Below are 21124 nucleotides of genomic sequence, written 5' to 3' on the forward strand. Positions count from 1 at the left end.
ACCTCTACAGAGAAAGCTTCTGGGCTGGCCACAGCGCCTTGTGCGCAGTGATTGGTCCGTCAACTAGAGCGATGGATAATTAAGCCAATAGTCTTTGTAGAACCCCTCGGCGCCCGCCCCCTGTCCTCTACATCTTCCAATAAGGAACCACAACCGGGTGAGCGCGCGTTTCCACCCGGGAGGGTCTGTGAGGCCGCAGCTCCCGCTTTCGGGAGTCCTAGCCTCGGCACTGCGGCTGGCAAGGACGCTGACAGGGAAACCATGAGCGCAGACTCTGTGGGAGAGCGCGCTCGCCTCCGGCGCTACTCCAAACTCCCAGTGTGGGTCGTGGAGGATCACCAGGAGGTGAGCCGGCGACTGCTGGGTCCTGAGGCAGAATCGCGTGAGGGCCCGGGAGGCGGCGGAGCCTCGGCATCGAAGGCCGGAGATAATCGGAATTTGTTACCCGCGCGAGTTCCATTGCTGTGGGGAAAAAAACACCAAAATGACTAACTGGGAGGAACAGGCCCTGACATTTATGGTTCGCTGAGTATGCGTCGGGCAATTCATTTAACCCTCGCGATTTGCCCAGAAATCCCACAACCAACAACTGGTGGCGTCGGGCTTCGAACCTGCGCATTCTGACTGCAGAGTCCCGTGTCCTTTACCTGCTTCTTAACGGAGGCTTCCAGCTCTCCCTGGCGTCTCCAACACAGTCCTGCCGTGTAGGTGGGAAGGTTTTAGCAAAGAATGTGGGGCTGTCATCTGCGAAACGGGACTATCACCTTAGCACCCGTAGGGCCGCTGCTGTTATTGTGTGCTGGGTGTGTACATAAATCCTTCAATATGGGGTGGCCCGGGTGGCCCAGTCGGTTAAGCATCCGACTTCGGCTCAGGTCACGGTCTCGGGGGTTCAACCCCGCCTGGGGCTCTGTGCGGGCAGCGCTGAGCCTGGAGCCTGCTGCGGATTCTGCGTCTCGCTCCCTCTCTGGCACTCCCCCGCTTGCGTTCTGTCTCTCGCTCGCTCTCTCGCGCTCTCTCTCTGTCAAAAATAAACATTAAAAAGCTTCCTTATGAATCTTCTAACACAGAGCCCTGCGTTTGTAAACACTGAAGGTGTTTTCTATTTTTTATGGCAGGGCTACTTTGGAGTAGCTAAAATGGTGCCTTTATCTGGTCTTCTGGAAGCCTATGAGGGAGGATCATGCATCTAAGACTTTTTTTTTTTTTTTTTTTTTAATTAGTAGACCTTGGGGATTGTCCGGATATGAAAGAGGGAAGGAGTGGGCTCCGGATTTTTGGATGGAGAAAGTTAAGAGGAGAGGCGGGAAGTTGGGTTTCCCAGGACCTAGAGATAGAGTGCATGGACCTGAGCAAAAGCCAAGCGTGGGTTAAGCGGTGCTGTCCATTTCCGGTTTAAATCTAGAGCAACAGAGCTTGACAGACTACCTAGCCCGGCTGCACCATCCTAAGGTGTGGAAAAGGCCAGGAGACCCAGGGTGGCTTGAACACACCCTTAATGCCGGAATGTGTCTTCATTACCCGGTCTTTTCCTGAGAGCCCATCTGTTTACCCGCTTCATCTTCTGAGTTTGTGTTGGGGGCAAGATGGCAGCAAGAGATGCCCATTAAGGCCTTTGGAGGTGCAACCTGGGACTTCTGAGGGAAAAAAGCTGGAGAACGTTATCTAAACCCACCTAGGACGAACAGATTTCGTATTTGCCTACCGTTTAACGATTCGGTGCGCTTCGAACTCCGGGCGGCTACGTTTAGCATGGTTTCTCAGTCTGCAGCTGAGCGGATGCTCATGATTTCAGTGCCAATTCTGAATGTGTGCATGTGTTTTTACAGGTCCTGCCTTACATATACCGGGCCATTGGCTCAAAGCATCTTCCTGCCAGTAATATAAGTTTTGTGCATTTCGATTCACATCCAGACCTCCTTATTCCTGTGAATATGCCAGCTGACACTGTGTTTGACAAGGAAACACTTTTTGGGTAATACGTGATTTTTGTTAATGATATTTTGTTTTGTTTTGTTTTTAAGTGAACTCTGCCCCTGGTGTGGGGCTCGAACTCAAGAGCTTGAGACCAAGAGTTGCATGCTCCACCAACAGCCAGCCAGGCACCCCTGTTAGAGATCTTTTATTTGCTTGAAATACAATTTGCAGATGTGATGAACTATTAAGGGAACTAGACTTTGCCGAGCTCGTGTGTTTTCTTTTTCTTTTCTTTGCCTGTTTTATTTTAATTACACCAATTGTTGACTTTTTCATAAAGAGCCAGATATTAAATATTTTAGGCTTGCTGGCCATACAGTCTGCCTTGCAACTACTTATCTCTGCCCTTGTAGTATGAAAGCAACGGTGGACACTATGTAACAAGTGAGTGTAGCTGTGTTCCAATAAACCTTTATTTACAAAAACAGGTAGCCTGGGGCACCTGGGTGGCTCAGCCCATTAAGCATCCAGTTTTCGGCATAGGTCATGATCTCCTGGTTTGTGGGTTCAAGCCCCACATTGCTGTCTGTACTAATAGCTCAGAGCCTAGATCCTGCCTCGGGTTCTGTGTCTCTCTGTCTCTCCTCCACTCATGTTCTCTTTCTCTCAAAACAAATAAACATTAAATTAATTAATTAATTAATTAAATAAAATCTGATTTAAAAAAAAAAAAATGTGGCCCAGCCAATGAAAGAAGTAGAAGAGACTTTAGATGTTACTTGAGCCAGTTCTCCCTACCCCTCCACTTAAAAAGTCTGAATACTAAGGCACAAGATAATGTGTCTTAAACACATTATTCAATAATTATATAGGCAACACATCTTTAATTTGTATATCCTTTCTTCCAGTATTGTCCTTCCAACCTCGCAATTTGTACCTCAATCCACAGGAAGGATCATACCTAATGTATCTATAAACATTGACTTATAAGCCTTTCTTTAGTAATAAAGTTCTCTGAAATTCTGCCACTGTTTATGTATGCATTTTGTTAGAATGTAGTCTACTCATATCAGGTAAAAAGTTACATAGCAGTAACTTTTATTTATAATATAAAATTAAGAGATAGATGTTTACATGAATTAATTTTAACCTACCACATTTCTTTTAGTTAACTTTTTCCAGAACCCCATTTTAGAGCACTATTTATTTTATTTATTTATTTATTTAATTATGAGAGACAGAGTACAAGTGAGGGAGGGGTAGAGGGAGAAGGAGACACAGAATCCAAAGCAGGCTGCAGGCTCAGAGCTGTCAGCACAGACCCCTACGCAGGGCTCGAACCCACAAACCATGAGATCATGACCTGAGCCAGTCAGATGCTCAACCGACTGAGCCATCCAGGCGCCCCTAGAGCGCTAATTTCTAAAGAAATGTGGTAGCGCTACCATTGTTGTTAGTCTCTTTTATAAATTTAGAGATTTCATATTTTAGAAATTGAAAAAAGTTATTATAAGTATGCAGACTGTACAGTTGTAGAATAATTCTTAAACTTTTTAGTCTCAGGATTCCTGTATATTCCTAAAAATTACTGAGCTTTCTTCTAAGTGTAGCTTACATCTATTGACATTTACCGTATTTGAAATTAAAACTGAGAAATGTTTAAAGTAATAATTCATTCAAATTAATAGACCTGTATGTGTTACCATAAATATGATATTTTTATGAAAAATGTATTTTCTAAAGCAAAGTATCTGGGGAGAAGAATAACAATATTTAAGTTTTTTTCCCATCTCTTTAATATTTGCCTTTATAAGAGACAGCTATTTCTCCTATCTCCTTCTGCATTCGATTTGTTGCCATATGTTGTTTTGGTGGAACTATATGAAGAAAATTTAGGAACAGTATTTTCATAGCTTTTTCAGATAATTATGAATATTCAGTACCATACCAAAACTTGACAAGTAGTGGTTCTTAAAGCTCAGTTCGAATGTGGAAATCCAACAACTCAGTTTCAAGTCTGAATAACCATTGTATGTTGATCAATCTTTCTTTCAGGAAAAATGGTGTTTTCAATTCAGTCACAAGTACTTTTCCTTGAAACAACCATGGTACCTCAAAGTATGTAGCAGAAGTACTTTTTGCGCATTTCTCATTTTACTGCACAGACTATTTAAAATGTATATTCAGGATCAAGGTTTAGTAAACTAGTAAACTGGCTTTTTTTTTTTTTTTTTTTTTTTACATGAAACTGGCTTTGGGAGGGGTCAGTGGTGTTTGGTAGTGAAGAATACAGTGACTACTAGTAGAGTTGATGCTGTTGCCTTGATTAATCTCAGGACATCAACCCACCATTGCTTTGCACTGTTAGTGCAAATGTCAGTACAATGAAAAAGGGAAATAAGCCCTTGATGTCATTATGAAAATTGTTAAAATCTTGTTCTGGGTGAAATTACATTTGGAAAACCCACTCATGCTTTCTATTCTTTCTTTCTATTCTTTCTATTTCTATTTCTTTCATGCTTTCTATTTCTTTTCCAGAGAATTAAGTATTGAGAATTGGATTATGCCTGCGGTTTATGCTGGCCATTTTTCTCATGTTCTATGGCTTCATCCCACGTGGGCTCAGCAAATCAGAGAGGGGAAACATCACTTTTTAGTAGGCAGAGACACTTCTACCACAACCATCAGGTAATGTCATCATATTTGTGAGTGTGAAAGGGAATGAATTCTTCTTTTATCTTACTTTGAATCCCCATAATAACTTGTAAGTTCTCTACATACAGATAGGGTCAGATTAAGCCTCAACTATTTAAATAGTTCTCAAAACACCAGGAACCAAGCTTTCATGTCTCTGGACCTTCTTCACATGTCATTTATATTTTGTTGCTAGTCAAGTTGGTTTTGAATAATATGGTCTCCATCTTCTGGAATTCGGGCTCCATTGATGACTAATTCCGTTAAATCAGTGAAATACCTTATAGATATATATATTTAATGATTTATATATTTAAGGAAATGCTATTTCCTTACAATATAACTATTGTCCACTGAATTTAACAGTTAGCAGTGGAAAAGCAAAATTATCTCATTTTGGGTTTTTGTTTTTTTTGTTTTTTTTTTTTGTAAATCCAATAGCTAAAAAGTAGATTTGGAGTTTTCATTTTAGTACTATGACTAGCTTTAGGTAATTAACCTAAATTAAATTACAGCATTCTCTGACTTGAGTTACATGTGCAACTATTTTTGTTGTATAAGCAGTTTAATCAATGTTTTATGTGTATTGCAATACTGTAATTATCTTTATAAATATCAACATGTTCTTGACTTTCTACATTCTCTTGTGATGAGATGAATGTGAAGGGTCCTTTATTAAAGAAGAATGCAGGGGCGCCTGGGTGGCTCAGTCGGTTAGACGTCCGACTTCAGCCCAGGTCACGATCTCGCGGTCCATGAGTTCGAGCCCCGCGTCGGGCTCTGGGCTGATGGCTCAGAGCCTGGAGCCTGCTTCTGATTCTGTGTCTCCCTCTCTCTCTGACCCTCCCTTGTTCATGCTCTGTCTCTCTCTGTCTCAAAAATAAATAAGCGTTAAAAATAAAATTAAAAGAAAAAAAGAAGAATGCAAATTTAGTTTGGAGGATACAGGCTTTGTCTTTCTTAGGATGGCATAATTTATAAGAAGCCTGGATATTAGCTTTATTATGTCATTAATCTTATTTTGGAAAATTAATACCTTTTTAAATTTAAGGCTGTATAACTGGAGGAGGGGGAGTAGAAAATAAATACTGACCTTTATTTTAGTTGGATAGAGCCTGCCTCTGGAAGAAGCACTTAGTTTTGCTTTTCAAAGTATTTACTAAGGCATAAAATAGTGAAAAGCTAAGAACTTACGAGTAGAAATCTGTAACTTGTAAAATGCATTGTGCATATGTATAACATTTTTAAGTTGCTTTTCATATTAAAATATGTTCATATAAAATTTGACAAAGCTTTGAAACACATCGGAGGGAGTGTCTGTTAAGAGAAATTATTTCCAGATACAATTTTTCTCATAAGTGATTATTTGGTTAAAGTTTCAGCTGATATGAGCTCCAAAACACTAGCTTAAAGGGGCCCCTTGGTGGGTCATTTGGTTAAGCATCCGAGTTCAGCTCAGGTCATGATCTCACAGTTCATGAGTTCAAACCCTGACTCAGATTCTACTGACAGCTCCGAGCCTGGAGCCTGCTTCAGATTCTGTGTCTCTTTCGCTCTGTGCCCCTTCCTCGCTCACGCTCTGTCTCCTCTCTCTCTTCTCTCTCAAAAATAAATATTTTTTTAAGTTAAAAAAACATACACACACTAGGTTAATTAAAGAAGATCATTTATTTCTTTCTCATATGAGAGTTTACCACATGCAGCCCAGGACCTTTGTGGCAGTTTACCAGTTCAGCAACTCCAGTTCCTTTTATCTTTTTGCTTCATCTCTAGAGTATTGCCTTTGTCCTCATAGTCCAAGGTGGGCTTGCCACTTCCATGTTCATATGTCAGTCAGTGAGGAAAGGAGAGCAAGGTTTTATACACTTCTTTTCCATTCACAGCCTTAGGCCAGAACTTAGTCAAATGGCCACACCTGGCTGCAAGGTAGATTATGAAATCTTTACTTAACAGTCTTTGGGCAGTTGTGTGCCCAGCTAAAAATTTGGGGAATGCTATTTCTGCAGAAGAACAGGAATTACAAAAAGTAGGGATAGTTCTTAGCTTTTGTTAAATATGTTCTTTGTTATGTTTCTGAGTGCTTTGGAAATACTATATGAAATGTCAGCTAATTTGTCCATTTGTCTTTAAAATAGTTTTTTCCTCTAATGCAGGGTTACAAGTACAGATCATTACTTTCTAAGTGACGGTCTTTATGTAACTGAAGACCAGCTAGAGAACCAAAAACCTTTGCAATTGGATGTGATTATGGTGAAACCTTACAAACTCTGTAACAATCAAGAAGAAAATGATGCGGTGTCTTCTGCTAAGAAGCCAAAGCTAGCACTGGAAGATGCAGAAAACACTGCCTCTACTAACTGTGACTCTTATTCAGAAGGACTGGAAAAGGACACAGTGACACAGAAGAAGGGCCAAACTTGCCTAGAGCAGTCACATCCATGCTTTTCTGAAAGCCAAGAATGCCAGACAACAGTCAGCACTGGGGAAATTCTAGAAATTTTGAGGAAAGGGGATGCATTTGTTTTGGATATTGACTTGGATTTTTTTTCAGTCAAGAATCCCTTCAAAGAAATGTTCACTCAGGTAAACGTGTGGCATTTTTAAAATGTAGATCTTGAGGATTATATGACATTTCTCTAGATCAGGGCTCAGCAAATTTTCTGCAAGCAACCAGATATTAATTACTTTATTGGGGGTACCATATGGTCTCTATCACACATTCTTCCTTGTTGTATTTAAACATTTTTAAATTATACATACCTTTTTTTTAAATTGAAGTTTATATGTACCTTTCTTAACTTGACAAAAACAGGTTGTGAGCTGTGGGTTGCAAATCCCTGCTCTAGATAGTATTTATTTTGTGTTTATTGAGGTAATACGTACATGGGTAGTTGAAAAAACTAAGAAAGAAACATCACCAGTTTCTTGGTGTATCTTTCCAGAGATATTCTATACATGTAAAGAAAGCCCTGTGTGACAGATTTTTCACTGAACAATCAGGTGCCTGATCACACATGTACTATTTGCAGCTAATGATTCAGGCCTCTAATCTGTAGGGTACCTCATCAGATCTTAAATGCAAATCACCAGACAATATTAGTATGCACAGATCTGAGATAGAACTAGGCATTTAAGAAACTGGTAAATTCATGATCCAAATGAGCATTCCTAGGTGCATTTTATGGGCACAACTGCTTTCTTCAACATTTGGGAGGTTATTCAGACCTATTTCAGTGATTCAGATCAACTGTGTTTTTTCTACCCAAATTCAGTGTTTGATTATAACAACGATGTTGCACCTTACAATCATAATATGTACGTATAAGAAGCCATGGTGGTTTATCTAAGTTATTAAAGACCTCTAAGTAGGTAATGATTAAAAATAGGTAAGATTTGAGGATTTAGTGTAATCTGGAACAAGAATGGGGGACCTAGAGTATTTTCCCAACTTGTAAATAAGGGAGAAAAATTGCTCTCTATTTCTTCCTGCTGTTGTATTTGGAGCCAGTGACTATAACCACAAGTTCTTAGAATTATGAAATGACCTTAGAGCTATTTAGAAAACTTGAAGAATAGGCGTGTCTGAAAGCTGAAGAAACTGACTTTAGGAATTTATTTTACAAATATACTCATCAAATATTTTTAATGAAAATTTCTAAAAAGTTACATAAGGAACTTAATGGCAGGTATTCCTTTTCCAGTACTATCAGGAAACCTGGGTAGTGGAGATTTTTGTATCCTTTATACCATTTGGTACTATGGAACTTTTGGAAGAGAGCATGTAGTATACTTTATAATTTAATAGACTTTTTTTAATGTAGTTAAAGTCACTTGTTTACCTTTTTTAAAGAGCATGTGCAGAAGTCCAGAGTGAGTTAAGTTCTGTTTGTTGCTTCTGCTTATCGCTTCTTGGGAAAGTTACTTAACCTTTCTGACCCACAGTTCAAGTATAAAATCAAAATAATCACACCCAAGTCACAGGATTATTACAGTGAGGGTAGTGGCACAACACTGTGCTTTGTGAACTTCAGCTCTTGCATATAATTTCTTCTCAACAATACTCCTAAATGGGATTTTGGAGCCAGATATACCCATGTATTATGGGGCTATTTAGCGTGCTGAATGAAGAGAGACACTCTCCTGCAAAGTCAGTGCTTAGAAAGTATCCTTCTTCGATTGTAACTGCCTCCCCTATCACCTTTAAATTTCAGGGTTCCTTTTTGCAGCTAGGGAAAGGGCTGCAAACTGAACCTGGAGCGTTCTTTTGTTATTCAGGACATGTATATTTCCTGTAAATAGCGAAAATCTGTTCAGATCCTAGGATGTACCAATTTGTAGAGTAGAATATTATTAAAAATCTTCTTTCATATCAAGTCTTTTCCATAGCTATTTCATACATTCTTGTCAGTATAGAAATGACAGTGTTTATAATGATATCTGAACTATACATTTGCTGGATTTTCACAGACTGATTTTTAAATAATTATCTATCTTCCTAATATCACAGCCATTTTTACTTAAAGAATATCATCAAAAAAATTAGGTTTTTTTTCCCTACTATATGGGTTTTTGTTTTGTTTTCCAGGAAGAATACAAAATCTTACAAGAGTTGTACCAATTTAAAAAGCCTGATGCCAACCTGACAGAGGTATCCTTCATTTATTTCTTTTGCGTTTTGTCTGTTACATATCTAATAATATCTTATAGCCCGTTAGAGTGCTCTCGGACATCTCACCAGAATCTTTGTGTGTTTATTGGGTAAACCCATGGTTAGTACTTACAAGTCATGGTTTAACTAATTGAACTGATATTTTCATTGTAATGGAATTTCACTTGCTTTTTCAAAGAAAAATTATAATCTTGGCTTTTCAATGTACTTAAAGGAAGATTTGGTAGATTGTGTTGATACTCGAATTCATCAGTTAGAAGATTTAGAAGCTGCTTTTGCTGATTTGTGTGATGGTGATGATGAAGAAACTGTACAGAAATGGGCTTCAAACCCTGGGTAAGACCTTGAAACATTTTTTCCCCAACTTTATTTCAGTCCTAGATATATTTTTAAGTTTGCTAGATAAATTACTTTTTAAAAATTAGTATTAAATGCCAACACAAGGATGCTGGCTGGCTCAGTTTGTAGAGCATGTGATGCTTGATCTCAGGGTTGTGAGTTGGAGCCCCACATTGGGTGTAGTGCTTACTTAAAAATAGTATCTTAAAAAAAAAAATGCCAACACAAATTTACTAGCAATAGCTAGCCTTTACTAGGTGCTATCTATATGCCCAGTTGTAAGATTTTTTTCTTGCATTTATCTCATTTATTCCTTCTAATAATCTTAAGACTTTGTGTTCATTTTATAGGTGAGGAAGCTAAGACACAGAGGTTTAAGTTGCTCTGAGTCCCATAGTAAGTGGGTATGCTTTTAATCATTGTGCAGTAGCTGCTCCTATAAGATGTGGTGCTGGGTCTTACAGAAGATTAATGATTTGTAAGACAGCCCCCATTCAAAGGAGAGTAAGAAAAAAAAAATTTAACCTATCAATAAAAAAGTAAATTACTAGATTGGTAAATTAAAATGTGAAAATTTGCTTCCTTTTAAGGATAACCCAATATGAGTAGAAGGTCAAAACTGCCCATCATATGAGGAAGCACGATTTGAAAGCTGGATTCTTCATCAGGTCATCTATTTGGCCAATTTCATTTGGCCAATCTCAGCATTAACATTACCTTGAAAACATGAAGACAAAGTTCTTTTCGTGTGATCATTTGTCGATTTATAGGGTGGGGTGAAGAGTGCCTTTAGTGTTAAAAAGCAAGTTTGAAAGAATGTTGACATAAATAGTGTAGTTACTTTTCTTGGAACTAATTCTATTTTTTTCTAGTGAAGTGTAGTTGACGTACAATATTATATTAGTCTCAGGTATACAACATAATGAATCGACAATTCGATATATTCTGTAGTGCTCACCACAATAAATGTGGTTACCACCTGTTACTATACAATATTATTATACCATTGACTGTATTCCCTATGTTTTAGTTTTTATTCCTGTGACTTATTTTTATAACTGGAAATTTGGACCTCTTAATCCCCTTCACCTGTTTCACCTGTCTCCCCACCCCCTCTGGCAGCCACTGGTTCTCTGTATTTATGAGTCTGTTTCTGTTTTTGTTTGTTCATTTGTTCTGCTTTAGATTGCACAAGTGAAATCATGTGGTACTTATCAAACTTACTTCACTGAGCATGATACTCTAGGTTCATCCATGTTGTCATACATGTCAAGATTTCATTCTTTTTTATGTCTGGGTAATATTCCATTGTATACATAGACATGTGTATGTGCATATATCTGTCTTACATTTTCTTTATTCATTTGTCTATCGATGGACACTTGGGTTGCTTTCATATCTTGACTATAACAAATAATACTGCAGTAACAATAGGAGTGGATATATCTTTTCAAATTAGTGTTTCTGTTTTCTTTGAATAAATACCAAATTACTGGATCATATGGTATTTCTATTTTTAATTTTTTGAGGAACCTCCATACTATTTTCCATAGTGGCTGTACCAGTTTACATTTTTACAGACAGTGCACAAAGGCTTCCTTTTCTCCACATCCTCACCGACACTTGTTCTTTTCTTGTTCTTTGATACTAGCCATTCTGACTTATGTGAGGTAATTTCTTACTGTGGTGTTGGTTTGCATTTCCTTAATGATTAGTGATGTTGAGTCTTTGAAATAATTCTTTAAATCATATAGACTCAACAAAAAGCCTGAAAACTAAAATGGAACCATCAGACATCAACTTTTTTGTCCCCATGAGCATAGGAAGACCAGAACCAGCTTATTTTCAAACTGATCTCTCACAAACAGATTATTCTCCACAGTGTAAATGTAAGAAATCAGTCATAAGATACCAACATAAATTAGAAAGTTAGAATCATAGTTCTTTGGGCCACTAAGGTTTATTATGTCATTGTTATTGGTAATAATTCATCAGATTTCTAGAAGAATACATAGGAAACTGGAATAGAGGTTGCCTCTGGAGAGAGGAATTGTATGGCTAATAGATGAAGTTATGAGGGAGAAACATCTTTTGCTATGTGTATGTATTACCTATTCAAAATATTCAGTGTAATTTTTGTTTCAAATATTGAGAAACCTCCCTGAAATATAAACATTTTAAAACTTTATTATCTCTAAAAAAAGAGTAGTATGGAATAAAAACCATAATTGTATTCATCACATCAATAAATATTGACCAGGCACTTTAACATCAGTTAATGCTCTTCTTCTTCAGTATAGGGAACTCATTCAAAAAATGATTCCCTCCTTCTTGAAATTATGATGGAAGAGGGAGATCTAGAAATATCTCACAGAACATGATTCTTCCTAGAAACATTGAAAAGTACCTACTATTTTGTGAATTTGTGATGTCTCAAGCCGAGTTTAAAACTTAAAATAGCATGAAAACCTTGGAGTCCTGGATCTAGCCTATAGATGGGGCCACTTTCACTGAAACCCACTGTGCCTGGTAAGCATGCCCAGTTAACTCTTCAGCACCTGCAGAGTTCTGTCACAGAGTTGAAGAAACAATGAGGCTACAACAGAAATGAGTCCAGACCATGATTGGAATGGAGGGAAAATAGAATAGCACAAAGGAAAAGTGGGTGAGATAGCAAGAAGAATCTCCCCAAATTTACCATGCCCCTGAAGAGCCAGACCCTCAGCATGAAGGAGTCTTCACTGTTCCTTAAGAAGTACATAAAGTAGATGGAAACCAATTTGACAATAAATTTCATATTAAAAAAATAATAATAAATGGGCAGGGGTTCCTACCCTCAGAAAGAAAAAAAAAAAAAAAAAAGAAATAAAGTAGGTGATTAGGGTCTAGAAGACCAGAAAGTTTTTTCATAAAAAGAGAATAACAGAATGAGTGGATAGATAGGTCTCCATGACCCCCTCTTTCTTTCTTTTTTCCCTCCTAGCAGTTGCATAGATATTGATGGGGAAGGCAAAATACTAGAAACATCAGTCAGGACTCCCAAAGAGTTCTATTTAAATTTAATAATGGGCACCTGGTTGGCTCAGTTGGTTAAAAGTCCGACTTCTGTTCAGGTCATGATCTCGTGGTTCACGAGTTCAAGCCCCATGTCAAGCTTTGTGCCGACAGCTCAGAGCCTGGAGCCTGCTTCAGATTCTATCTCCATTTCTCTCTGCCTCTCCCCCGCTTGCTTGCGTGCACTCTCTCAAAAATAAAAAGCATCAAAAATAAATAATAAATAAAATTTAAATGACTTAAAGGCACTAGTGTTAGTATACTAAATGGTATAGAACTTTCCCAGGTGTAATTGTGTATGTCAATAAATATATTCTTAATTTTTTTTTGAACTTTTGGGTAACTTTTTCAACACCATGTGCTCAAGGCACTTAGTTTTCTTATTGATCAAAATAATTTTAAATCACAGTAGAGCTTCTATTTTTAAAAAAGGAAAATCTCAGTTTCTTGAGTGTTAATTTTCAACGTTTAACACAACGTATACTTTTTTAAGTAAGAAAAAACAACATTTATTTCTTAATATTTTAAGATGATATTTGAATGTCTTTATCTTTCATTTCTCAATTATGTGAAATGTATTGTTAAAGATATACTTTAAATGTTACGTATCTATCATTTGCTTCTGTAATTTTAGTTGAGGTGGTGTGATGTTTAATTGAGGGGTGGCTTTTTTCCAGAATGGAATCACTAATTCCACTTGTACAGAGTTTGAAAAAACGGATGGAAGTACCAGACTATGAAATGGTAAATATATTGCAGTATAAAATTGACCCTTTAGAAAGACATTTTTCTGGGTAGAAAAAGTACTTTTTATTTAAGTGGTTTGCTTTTATTTGTGTACCAGGGAAGTGTAAATGAATTCTTTTTAAAAAATGAGAAGAAATGAAAAAATACACACTTCTTAGAAGTCAGAACATTGGAAAAGTTTTCCAAAAAAATAAGCTTTCTAAAGTTGTCCCTTCTTTATTGATTCATTTTTATACTCCCTTCCTCCTTCTTTCTTTCCTCCCTCTAAAAACTTTCCTGATTATAAAAACCAAGCAGGAAGATAAAAGAAGGTGTTCTGACAAGTACATCTCAGCCATATCAGCTGTATTGCTGACTTTGTTTGCCAACAGTGACCTGAAAGCTATGGCAAAAGTGAATACTTCTAATGATAATTTCTTTTATTTTTATATCATTTTTCAGTATTTGAGGCATAAAATTTCCTATTTGAAGTTCAAGTGCCTTTTCTCAGATTTTGTGCTAAAACTAAGACCTCTAAGTCTTCTTTTACTCCTGCTGCTGCTTTTACTTCCAATAAATTGTTTTGTTCTAGTGTTTTATTTAGTTATGGAATACAATTAAACCACCTTACTTGAACTGAAGTTTATGTATTGATTTAATGCCAACTTTATAAGAATAAAAAATATTAGCAAAAGAATATTTTGCTTAAATTGGAGCTAGTCCAAACGCCTTAGTCCACCCCTTTTTTCATGGCAGTTATTAAGAGTGATAGAGTTAGAAGATCCTTAGGATTTAAAAATGTTTTGAGTTCACATGACATTATTGAATGTGTCTTCATGCAGGTCTGCTATAATCATTATATTACATCTGGATTTTCCACTGGTTGGGAGTGGTTTGTACATTGTTTGTTGAAAGACAGAAGGGATGGCATGGGCTTGGTTGCAGATAATGTAATCAAATATGATGTGCCTATAGCTGCAGGGTTAGAACACTAAGTGTTTTGATCAGTTCAGTAGAAAAGAACATTCATATCATTTTACTACGTGGATTGTTCCTAGTTAAATTTTTGATGTGTATTCAGAACCTCCAATAAAATATCAGATTAATGGTTTTTTTTTCCATGCTTTGCACTTATATACAGTAGGCAAAACAGTGACATACTTGAGTTCCAGTTTTCAAAACTTCAAGCAAAGGATATAAAATCTTAGCCTGTGAGCCACTTCTAGCTTTCAGGCACAGTTTAGTGCTATGAGACTGGAACATCAGTCATTTACATTTAAGACACATAAATGGATGTCAGTACTATTTGATTGTACATAAAGGGTATATAAGGAACTGGTGACAGGAGGAAAACTCTCCCTTGTATCCTCTTAAAACTTTGAATATAGCACTACATGCATGTATTTTAAAAATAAAATAATATGTTGAAAGAAAAGGTAAAACCAGAATATTATGTACAATTTTATATCAGCTTTTAGAATCTAGGTGTAATAGATAATTTGCTAGATAATATGAATTGTCAAAATAGACTCAAGTAAAGACAGAAACTGAGTTAATCCATAATTATAAAATAAAAAAAATAGTTAAGGAGTTATTCCTACAAAAGGCATCAGGCCCAAACAAATGTACAGGCCAGTTCTTTCAAAACTTGAGAGAATAGGTAACTTCTGTGACACAGAAGCTGTTAAGGAAAAAACAATCCCAGTCCACAATATTATTAAAAAATGTATCAGCAAGTCCTCTAATGGTTAAAGAATTTTCTAAAAACAATAAAGCCTTATAGTGTAATTCTTAATTTTCTTATTTTCAGGTTCACCAGGCTGGTCTAACCTGTGATTATTCAGAACTTCCTCACCATATCAGCACAGAACAAGAAATTGAGTATCTTATTCAGTCTGTATATTATTTACTGAAAAATTTACCAAAACCTACTCTCGTGACAATTGCAAGGTAAGTGTGGTAGCCTGAATAGTGGTATGCCAAAGATGTTCACATCCTAATCTCCAGAACCTGCGGATATGTAACCTTCTATAGGAAAAGGGACCTTGCAGTTGTAATTAACTCAAAGATCTTGAAATGAGAATACCTTGGATTATCCAGTGGACCAGTGTGATCACAGTGGTCCTTTTAAGAGGGTCAGAATTCGGCTTAGAAGATGGAGGATAGGGCCTCAGGCTAAGGAATGCAGACAGCCTCCAGAAACTGGAAAGACAAACATTCTCCCCTAGAACCTAGAGAAGAATGCAGCCCTGCTAGCCCCTCTATTTTAGGACTTCTCATCTCCAACAAGACTGTAAGGTAGTAATTTTGTGTTGCTTTAAGCTGCTAAATTTGTGGCAATTTGTTACAGCTGCCATAAGAAATTAATACAGTTTCCACAGGTTAATCTAATGATTACTATTACTAACCAATTTTTTACCTACTCAGCTCAAAATTCAGATGTTGTATTTTCTCTTTCCTCTTAGTGATGGTTGGCAAAAAACATACAATTCTTATTATCTTGTCTTTCAAGTTGGTGATACTATTCAGATGAACACAGGAATTCCTATTTCTTTGTCCTACAAATGAATATTTAGCTGCTGCCATTTTTTAAATTTGAACATAATTGCTGAACAGTTACAACAATTTAATGAAACTTTTCTGTGTTCATCTTTGGGCTGGTTTTGTATGGAACTATGAGGTTAGTACTTTATATATTTTATGACAAATATTTTGTAACATCTTTTTACCATCCTGAAATGAAATTCATAGGTGATCTAACCTACATAGTTCATTCAGGCTGCATTAACAAAAATACCATAGACCAGGTGGCTTATAAACAAGAGAAATCCATTTCTCACAGTCCTGGAGGCTGGGTGGTCTAAGATAAAGTTACTAACAGATTCAGTGTGGTAAAGACCTGCTTCCTGGTTCACAGCCGTCTTCTCCCTGTAAACCTCGTGAAGGAGGTCTCTGGGGTCTCTTATAACAGCACTAATCTCATTCATGAGGGGTCCACCCTTGTTATCTAATCAAAATATGATGACATTGAGGATTGGATTCAATATACGAATTTGGGGGGGACACAAACATTTATTCTATAGCAATAATATACCTGTACACATAATTTAAACATATGTTTATATGTGTGTACACACAAGAAAATCCTAACATAAAAGAAATAAAAGTAATTGATAAAATAGTATGTATTAAAATGCCACACAAGACTAGCATCTTTACAAGGAGTCTCTAAATGTAACAGTTACAAATGCAGACAGATAATCACGTGATGTATTGGCCAAATACCCTAACAGCACTGCCATAGTGACATGTTTGGTTTTTTTTTTAAGTTTATTTATTTGTTTTGAGAGAGGGAGAGAGAATCCCAAGCAGGCTCTGCACTGTGAGCACAGAGCCTGATGTGGAACTCAGTCTCACGAACTGTGAGATCATGACCTGAGCTGAAATCAAGAGTCAGATGCTTAACTGACAGAGTCACCCAGGTGCCCCATGTGACATGTTTTTTCTGGTCATAACAATTTCCTGGTAAAGTTCTAAACTTAAAGTCCAGTCTTCCCTCAATATACAGAGTAGTTGCATTCTTGGGAAATTTAGTTTATATTTAATTCATTTTCAAAAATACTTTGTTCATATGTAAAAGAGTATTAAATTCTAGGCTCAAAAAATTAAAAATGGTTTTCACTTATGTGAATGCTCCATGAACTTTGGAAAAAAGTATGTAGGACACAGGACAAGTATTCATATTCACATTCATAGTGCAGGACTGTCCTGCATGTTGCAAGCATTTTAGCAGCCCTGTCCTCTCACCTTGGCCCTTCGGTTATCATTGTGACAATCAAAAATGCACCAACAGATTTCCAAAACTACATCTTGGGGGTAGTTTCCATCAAGAACTACTCTGTTTTAAAGAAGCCGGAAAGCTTTGACTGATTGAGGCTTATAAATTAAACTTTTATATATGATACTTCCTTGAAGTAGGTCTTTATCCATATGTATATATTAGGTAGTATTTAATAATTTTAATCGCTCTGTCTTATTTATTGTGTGTTAAATATTTACATCTAGTCTCAAAAATAACCTGATCACCAGAGAATAGAATGAGTTTATCAGAAGTCTCACAGATTGTGTCTCACAGATTATTTAGGTCTAAAATACTTGTGACAAGGACTAGATAACTAATTCCATTTCCTTCTTTTCTTTTTAAGTTTTTGTGTTTTTTTAAATGTTTTTTATTTATTTTTGAGAGAGACAGAGCATGAGCGGGGAGGGGCAGAGAGAGAGGGAGACACAGGATCCCAAGCAGGCTCCAGGCTTTGAGTTGTCAGCACAGAGCTAAAGGCGGAGCTCAAACTCACGAGCAGTGAGATCATGACCTGACCCAAAGTTGGACATTTAACCAATTGAGCCACACAGTCACCCCTTTTTAAGTTGTTTTTAATTTTTATTTATTTTGAGAAAGAGAGAGAGTGGGCGGGGGTGGGGGAGAGGGAGAGAGGGAAAGAGAGAATCTCAAGCAGGCTACACACTGTCAGCTCAGAGCCCAGTTCAGAGCTCAATCCCACAGCCGGGAGATCATGACCTGAGCTGAAATCAAGAGTTGGACACTTAACTGACTGAGCCGTCCAGACACCCCTCCATTTCCTTCCATAAAGATTTCTATGCCACTCTTTCCAATCCATCCTCCTCAAATGGCTTTCCTCACCCGAGTCCAGAACCAGGAAACGCTGATCAAGTCATTTCAGAACTTAATCTGGCTATAATTGTCAGTGACATTGTAACTAGTTGGTAACTAAAGTTGTAGTTGGTGATTCTACAAAGAGTCACCAAGATACAGATTCCTGCCTTATCCTACTTTGCTCTTTTCTCCTTAATACCATCTAGGAAACTAATCCTAATACCAGCACATCTCCACATTTGATTCTGGATAATTCTGTATGCTTGTTAACAAAGTTTGTAGAAGTAGAAACCTATTATCAGTTGGGAAGACTCTACCCTTGTAATTTCTAGCCCTAGTGTACCCATAATAAAAGGATAGGAAAGATGTCCACTCACTTAAGAACCCCCAGTATTTCCCATATCTCCCTCTAAGGGAAACAGCAGTCTAATGATAAAGCACTGAGGCTTTGAAGCATGCTGTGTCATTTTAAATCCCGTCACTAGCGCTTACTAGCTATGTGACTTATGCAGGTTAATCTTTCTGTTTAGATTCTTTTAAAGGGATAGTAAAAGTACCTATTTCATAGAGTTGCTGAGAAGATTAAAGAATATAATGTAATGTACCCGACATAGAGTAACTATTTAGTAGCTTCCAACTGTTATTATTCCAAAATTCAGTACACCTTCGTTTCTATTTTATATTGAAATCAACACATGCAGACTTTTCCTCACTGCACAGTATGATCACATTTATGTGTATTTTTCTTTTTCTTTCCCTTCTCGGTTCCAGGTCAAGTCTGGACGATTACTGTCCTTCTGAGCAAGTTGACACCATTCAAGAAAAAGTCCTTAATGTGCTGAGCTCCCTGTATGGGGCTGTAGACATTCACCTGGTGTATTTAGCAGAGTGTTCTCCATCTTGAAACAACAAAACACTAGGTTCCTATAACATCTTGATGTAATAACAGGGTTTTCATTAACTTATTATAAATGAGTCTTCCAGAGAAGACTTTTGTTTTTATATTAACTTTGTTAAAATCTTTCAGATAGTTTGAATCTCAAACAGATCTTATCAGTTGTTGAATGATGACAATTTTTTTTTTACATCAGTTCTACCCTCCCCCCCTCCAACTGATTGTTGCTTATTTTTCTTCCTTTCCATCATAGTCTTCCTCATTTTGTGCGGGTTGTTTTTTCCCCCTAGGTCAGTTGGACTGTACAAAATTCATTCATTTATTCACTCAACCAACTGACATTTATTGAGCATTTACATGTGCCAAACATAATTAAGTGCTGGGTATATGGTGATGAACAGGATAGACAAGGCCCCCTGCCCTCTTAGGGGATAGCTAAGAAACAAATTATGGATTACGAGAAGTATTATGAAGGAGCAACCACAAACATGTCTTAGGCATCCTCTTAGTACTCAAGGCATCCTGGCAGAATAAGAAAGTAACATTCTCAAAAGCTACCAAAAAAATAAATAAATAAACTTGCTAGTCCATGAAAATGTTGCAGGAATCCTACCTTTCCAAGACTGTCAGGGTTGTGGTGCAGCTGTTGTGGCAAACTCACATTATTGTTGGTATGGAGAAGGTCTATTTGAGCAGTCAACAAAACAAAAATTTTCTTTGCTAATCAGAAAAGCCCTTCAGGGTTTTTGGTGCCTCCAGATGATCAGTATTGGCATCGATTATCATTACAGTTCCTAAGTGCCACTTTATTGGCAGTCTGGGTTGATAATTTCTTCAAATAAACTAGCTTTTAATGTAAATAGTAGAAAAAAAGATAAATCCTTAATTCTGACCTACGGTAAATACCCAAAGACATAACTGCCTTCCACCAGCCTCCCCGTGAGGAAGAGACCCTATCTGAGTCCCTCTAAATCATAGAACTTTCCATTTGCTTAATTTACCAAAGTCTTCCCGTCTTCAGCATTCCCCATGTTCAGCAATTATTTTTCACTACCTAATTTCTTCTTCTTTAAAAGGTAGGATGGCATTTAAAGGGGGAAAAAAAACATCCATCCATTCCTCAGTCCTAACATAGCATTTGTTTTCATTTTGCATGTTACTGTCAGGCCTTGACCACATGTGTACATGTGCAGCTGCATGTAACTGCAATTGTATGTTACCTAATTTGATGGCTAATACCCAAGATCACATTACCATTGCCACTCAATAGATGGCACCAGATCCCATTTTTCCAATGATGCTATTTTCCTGCGAATTTTTCTCGTCACCAATTTCCCAAGGCTGATAGCGTGAATGCCTATTTCTGTTGTGAAAAGCAAAGCAAAGTGATTCAGCTTTCTATTTTGATAGAACATTATGTGCCAAAAAGTTTTCTCTGTAAAATCAGAATTGCAAAAGAGTGCTATTTATTTTTAAGTTTTGAAAAAATTTTATTGGAATTCTATAAACGGATGTTACTTTTATGAGTAAATTATTTTGTGTGCTAAAATAAATAAAAAGGTATGTTTTGAGATTTTAAAGATTTAAAACAAAAAACAGAAATTAAAAAAATAAAGATTTAAAATCAAACCGTAGCACTAATTGTGTATGATCTCAGTGTGTTCATAGCACTGATCTTATGAGTCTGCTTCAGTAGTCATTTGTTATAATTCCCATGAACTAGGATGTGACTCAAGCATCGTTTTAATTCAGGTGGAATAAAAGGGCACCAATTTCTATTTTAGGAACATTCAGATCATTTAGTTCTCATGCTCTGTAATTCTGTTTGAATGAAATTCAGTCCCTGTCTATTGACTACCACCAATTTGGTAAATTATATCACCGGCATTTCAAATAAGGTGTTTAGTTTAGGGGCACCTCGGTGTCTCGTTTGAGCGTCTCTTGATTTTGGCTCAGATCATGATCCCAGGGTCGTGGGATCAAGCCCTAAGTCAGTCTCCGTGCTGAGTGTGGAGTCTATTTAAGATTCTGTCTATCTGCCTCTCTCCCCTGCTGACATGTCTCTCTGTCTCTCTAAAATAAAAAAAATTTTTTTAAAAATTTAAAAAAAAACAGTTTATAAAGACATCCTTCATCTGTGTTCTAAATATCAATG

The 21124-nt window shown here is 37.0% G+C and overlaps 1 protein-coding gene across 3 annotated transcripts; it reads left to right on the top strand.

Moving 5' to 3' along the window:
* The first annotated feature begins 161 nt into the window (after nucleotides 1-161).
* Nucleotides 162-20603, top strand: CUNH5orf22 (chromosome unknown C5orf22 homolog). 3 transcript variants are annotated; one of them, XM_019450728.2, is made up of 9 exons: nucleotides 162-345; nucleotides 1830-1975; nucleotides 4456-4605; nucleotides 6765-7194; nucleotides 9197-9259; nucleotides 9495-9616; nucleotides 13351-13417; nucleotides 15210-15349; nucleotides 18846-20603. In XM_019450728.2, exons 1-9 carry the CDS (start codon nucleotides 262-264, stop codon nucleotides 18976-18978), a joined length of 1335 nt encoding a protein of 444 aa, XP_019306273.2. In that variant the 5' UTR covers nucleotides 162-261; the 3' UTR covers nucleotides 18979-20603. The 3 variants fall into 3 exon arrangements, with proteins under 3 accessions (XP_019306273.2, XP_019306275.2, XP_019306276.2); XM_019450731.2 differs by lacking the exon at nucleotides 162-345 and adding an exon at nucleotides 3973-4035 and having other exon boundaries at nucleotides 1864-1975; XM_019450730.2 differs by lacking the exon at nucleotides 1830-1975 and having other exon boundaries at nucleotides 232-345.
* Nucleotides 20604-21124: the final 521 nt, after the last annotated feature.

This window comes from Panthera pardus, unplaced genomic scaffold, assembly GCF_024362965.1.
Source record: "Panthera pardus isolate Hobbes unplaced genomic scaffold, ASM2436296v1 HiC_scaffold_2, whole genome shotgun sequence".
NCBI classification, from domain to species: Eukaryota; Metazoa; Chordata; class Mammalia; order Carnivora; family Felidae; genus Panthera; species Panthera pardus.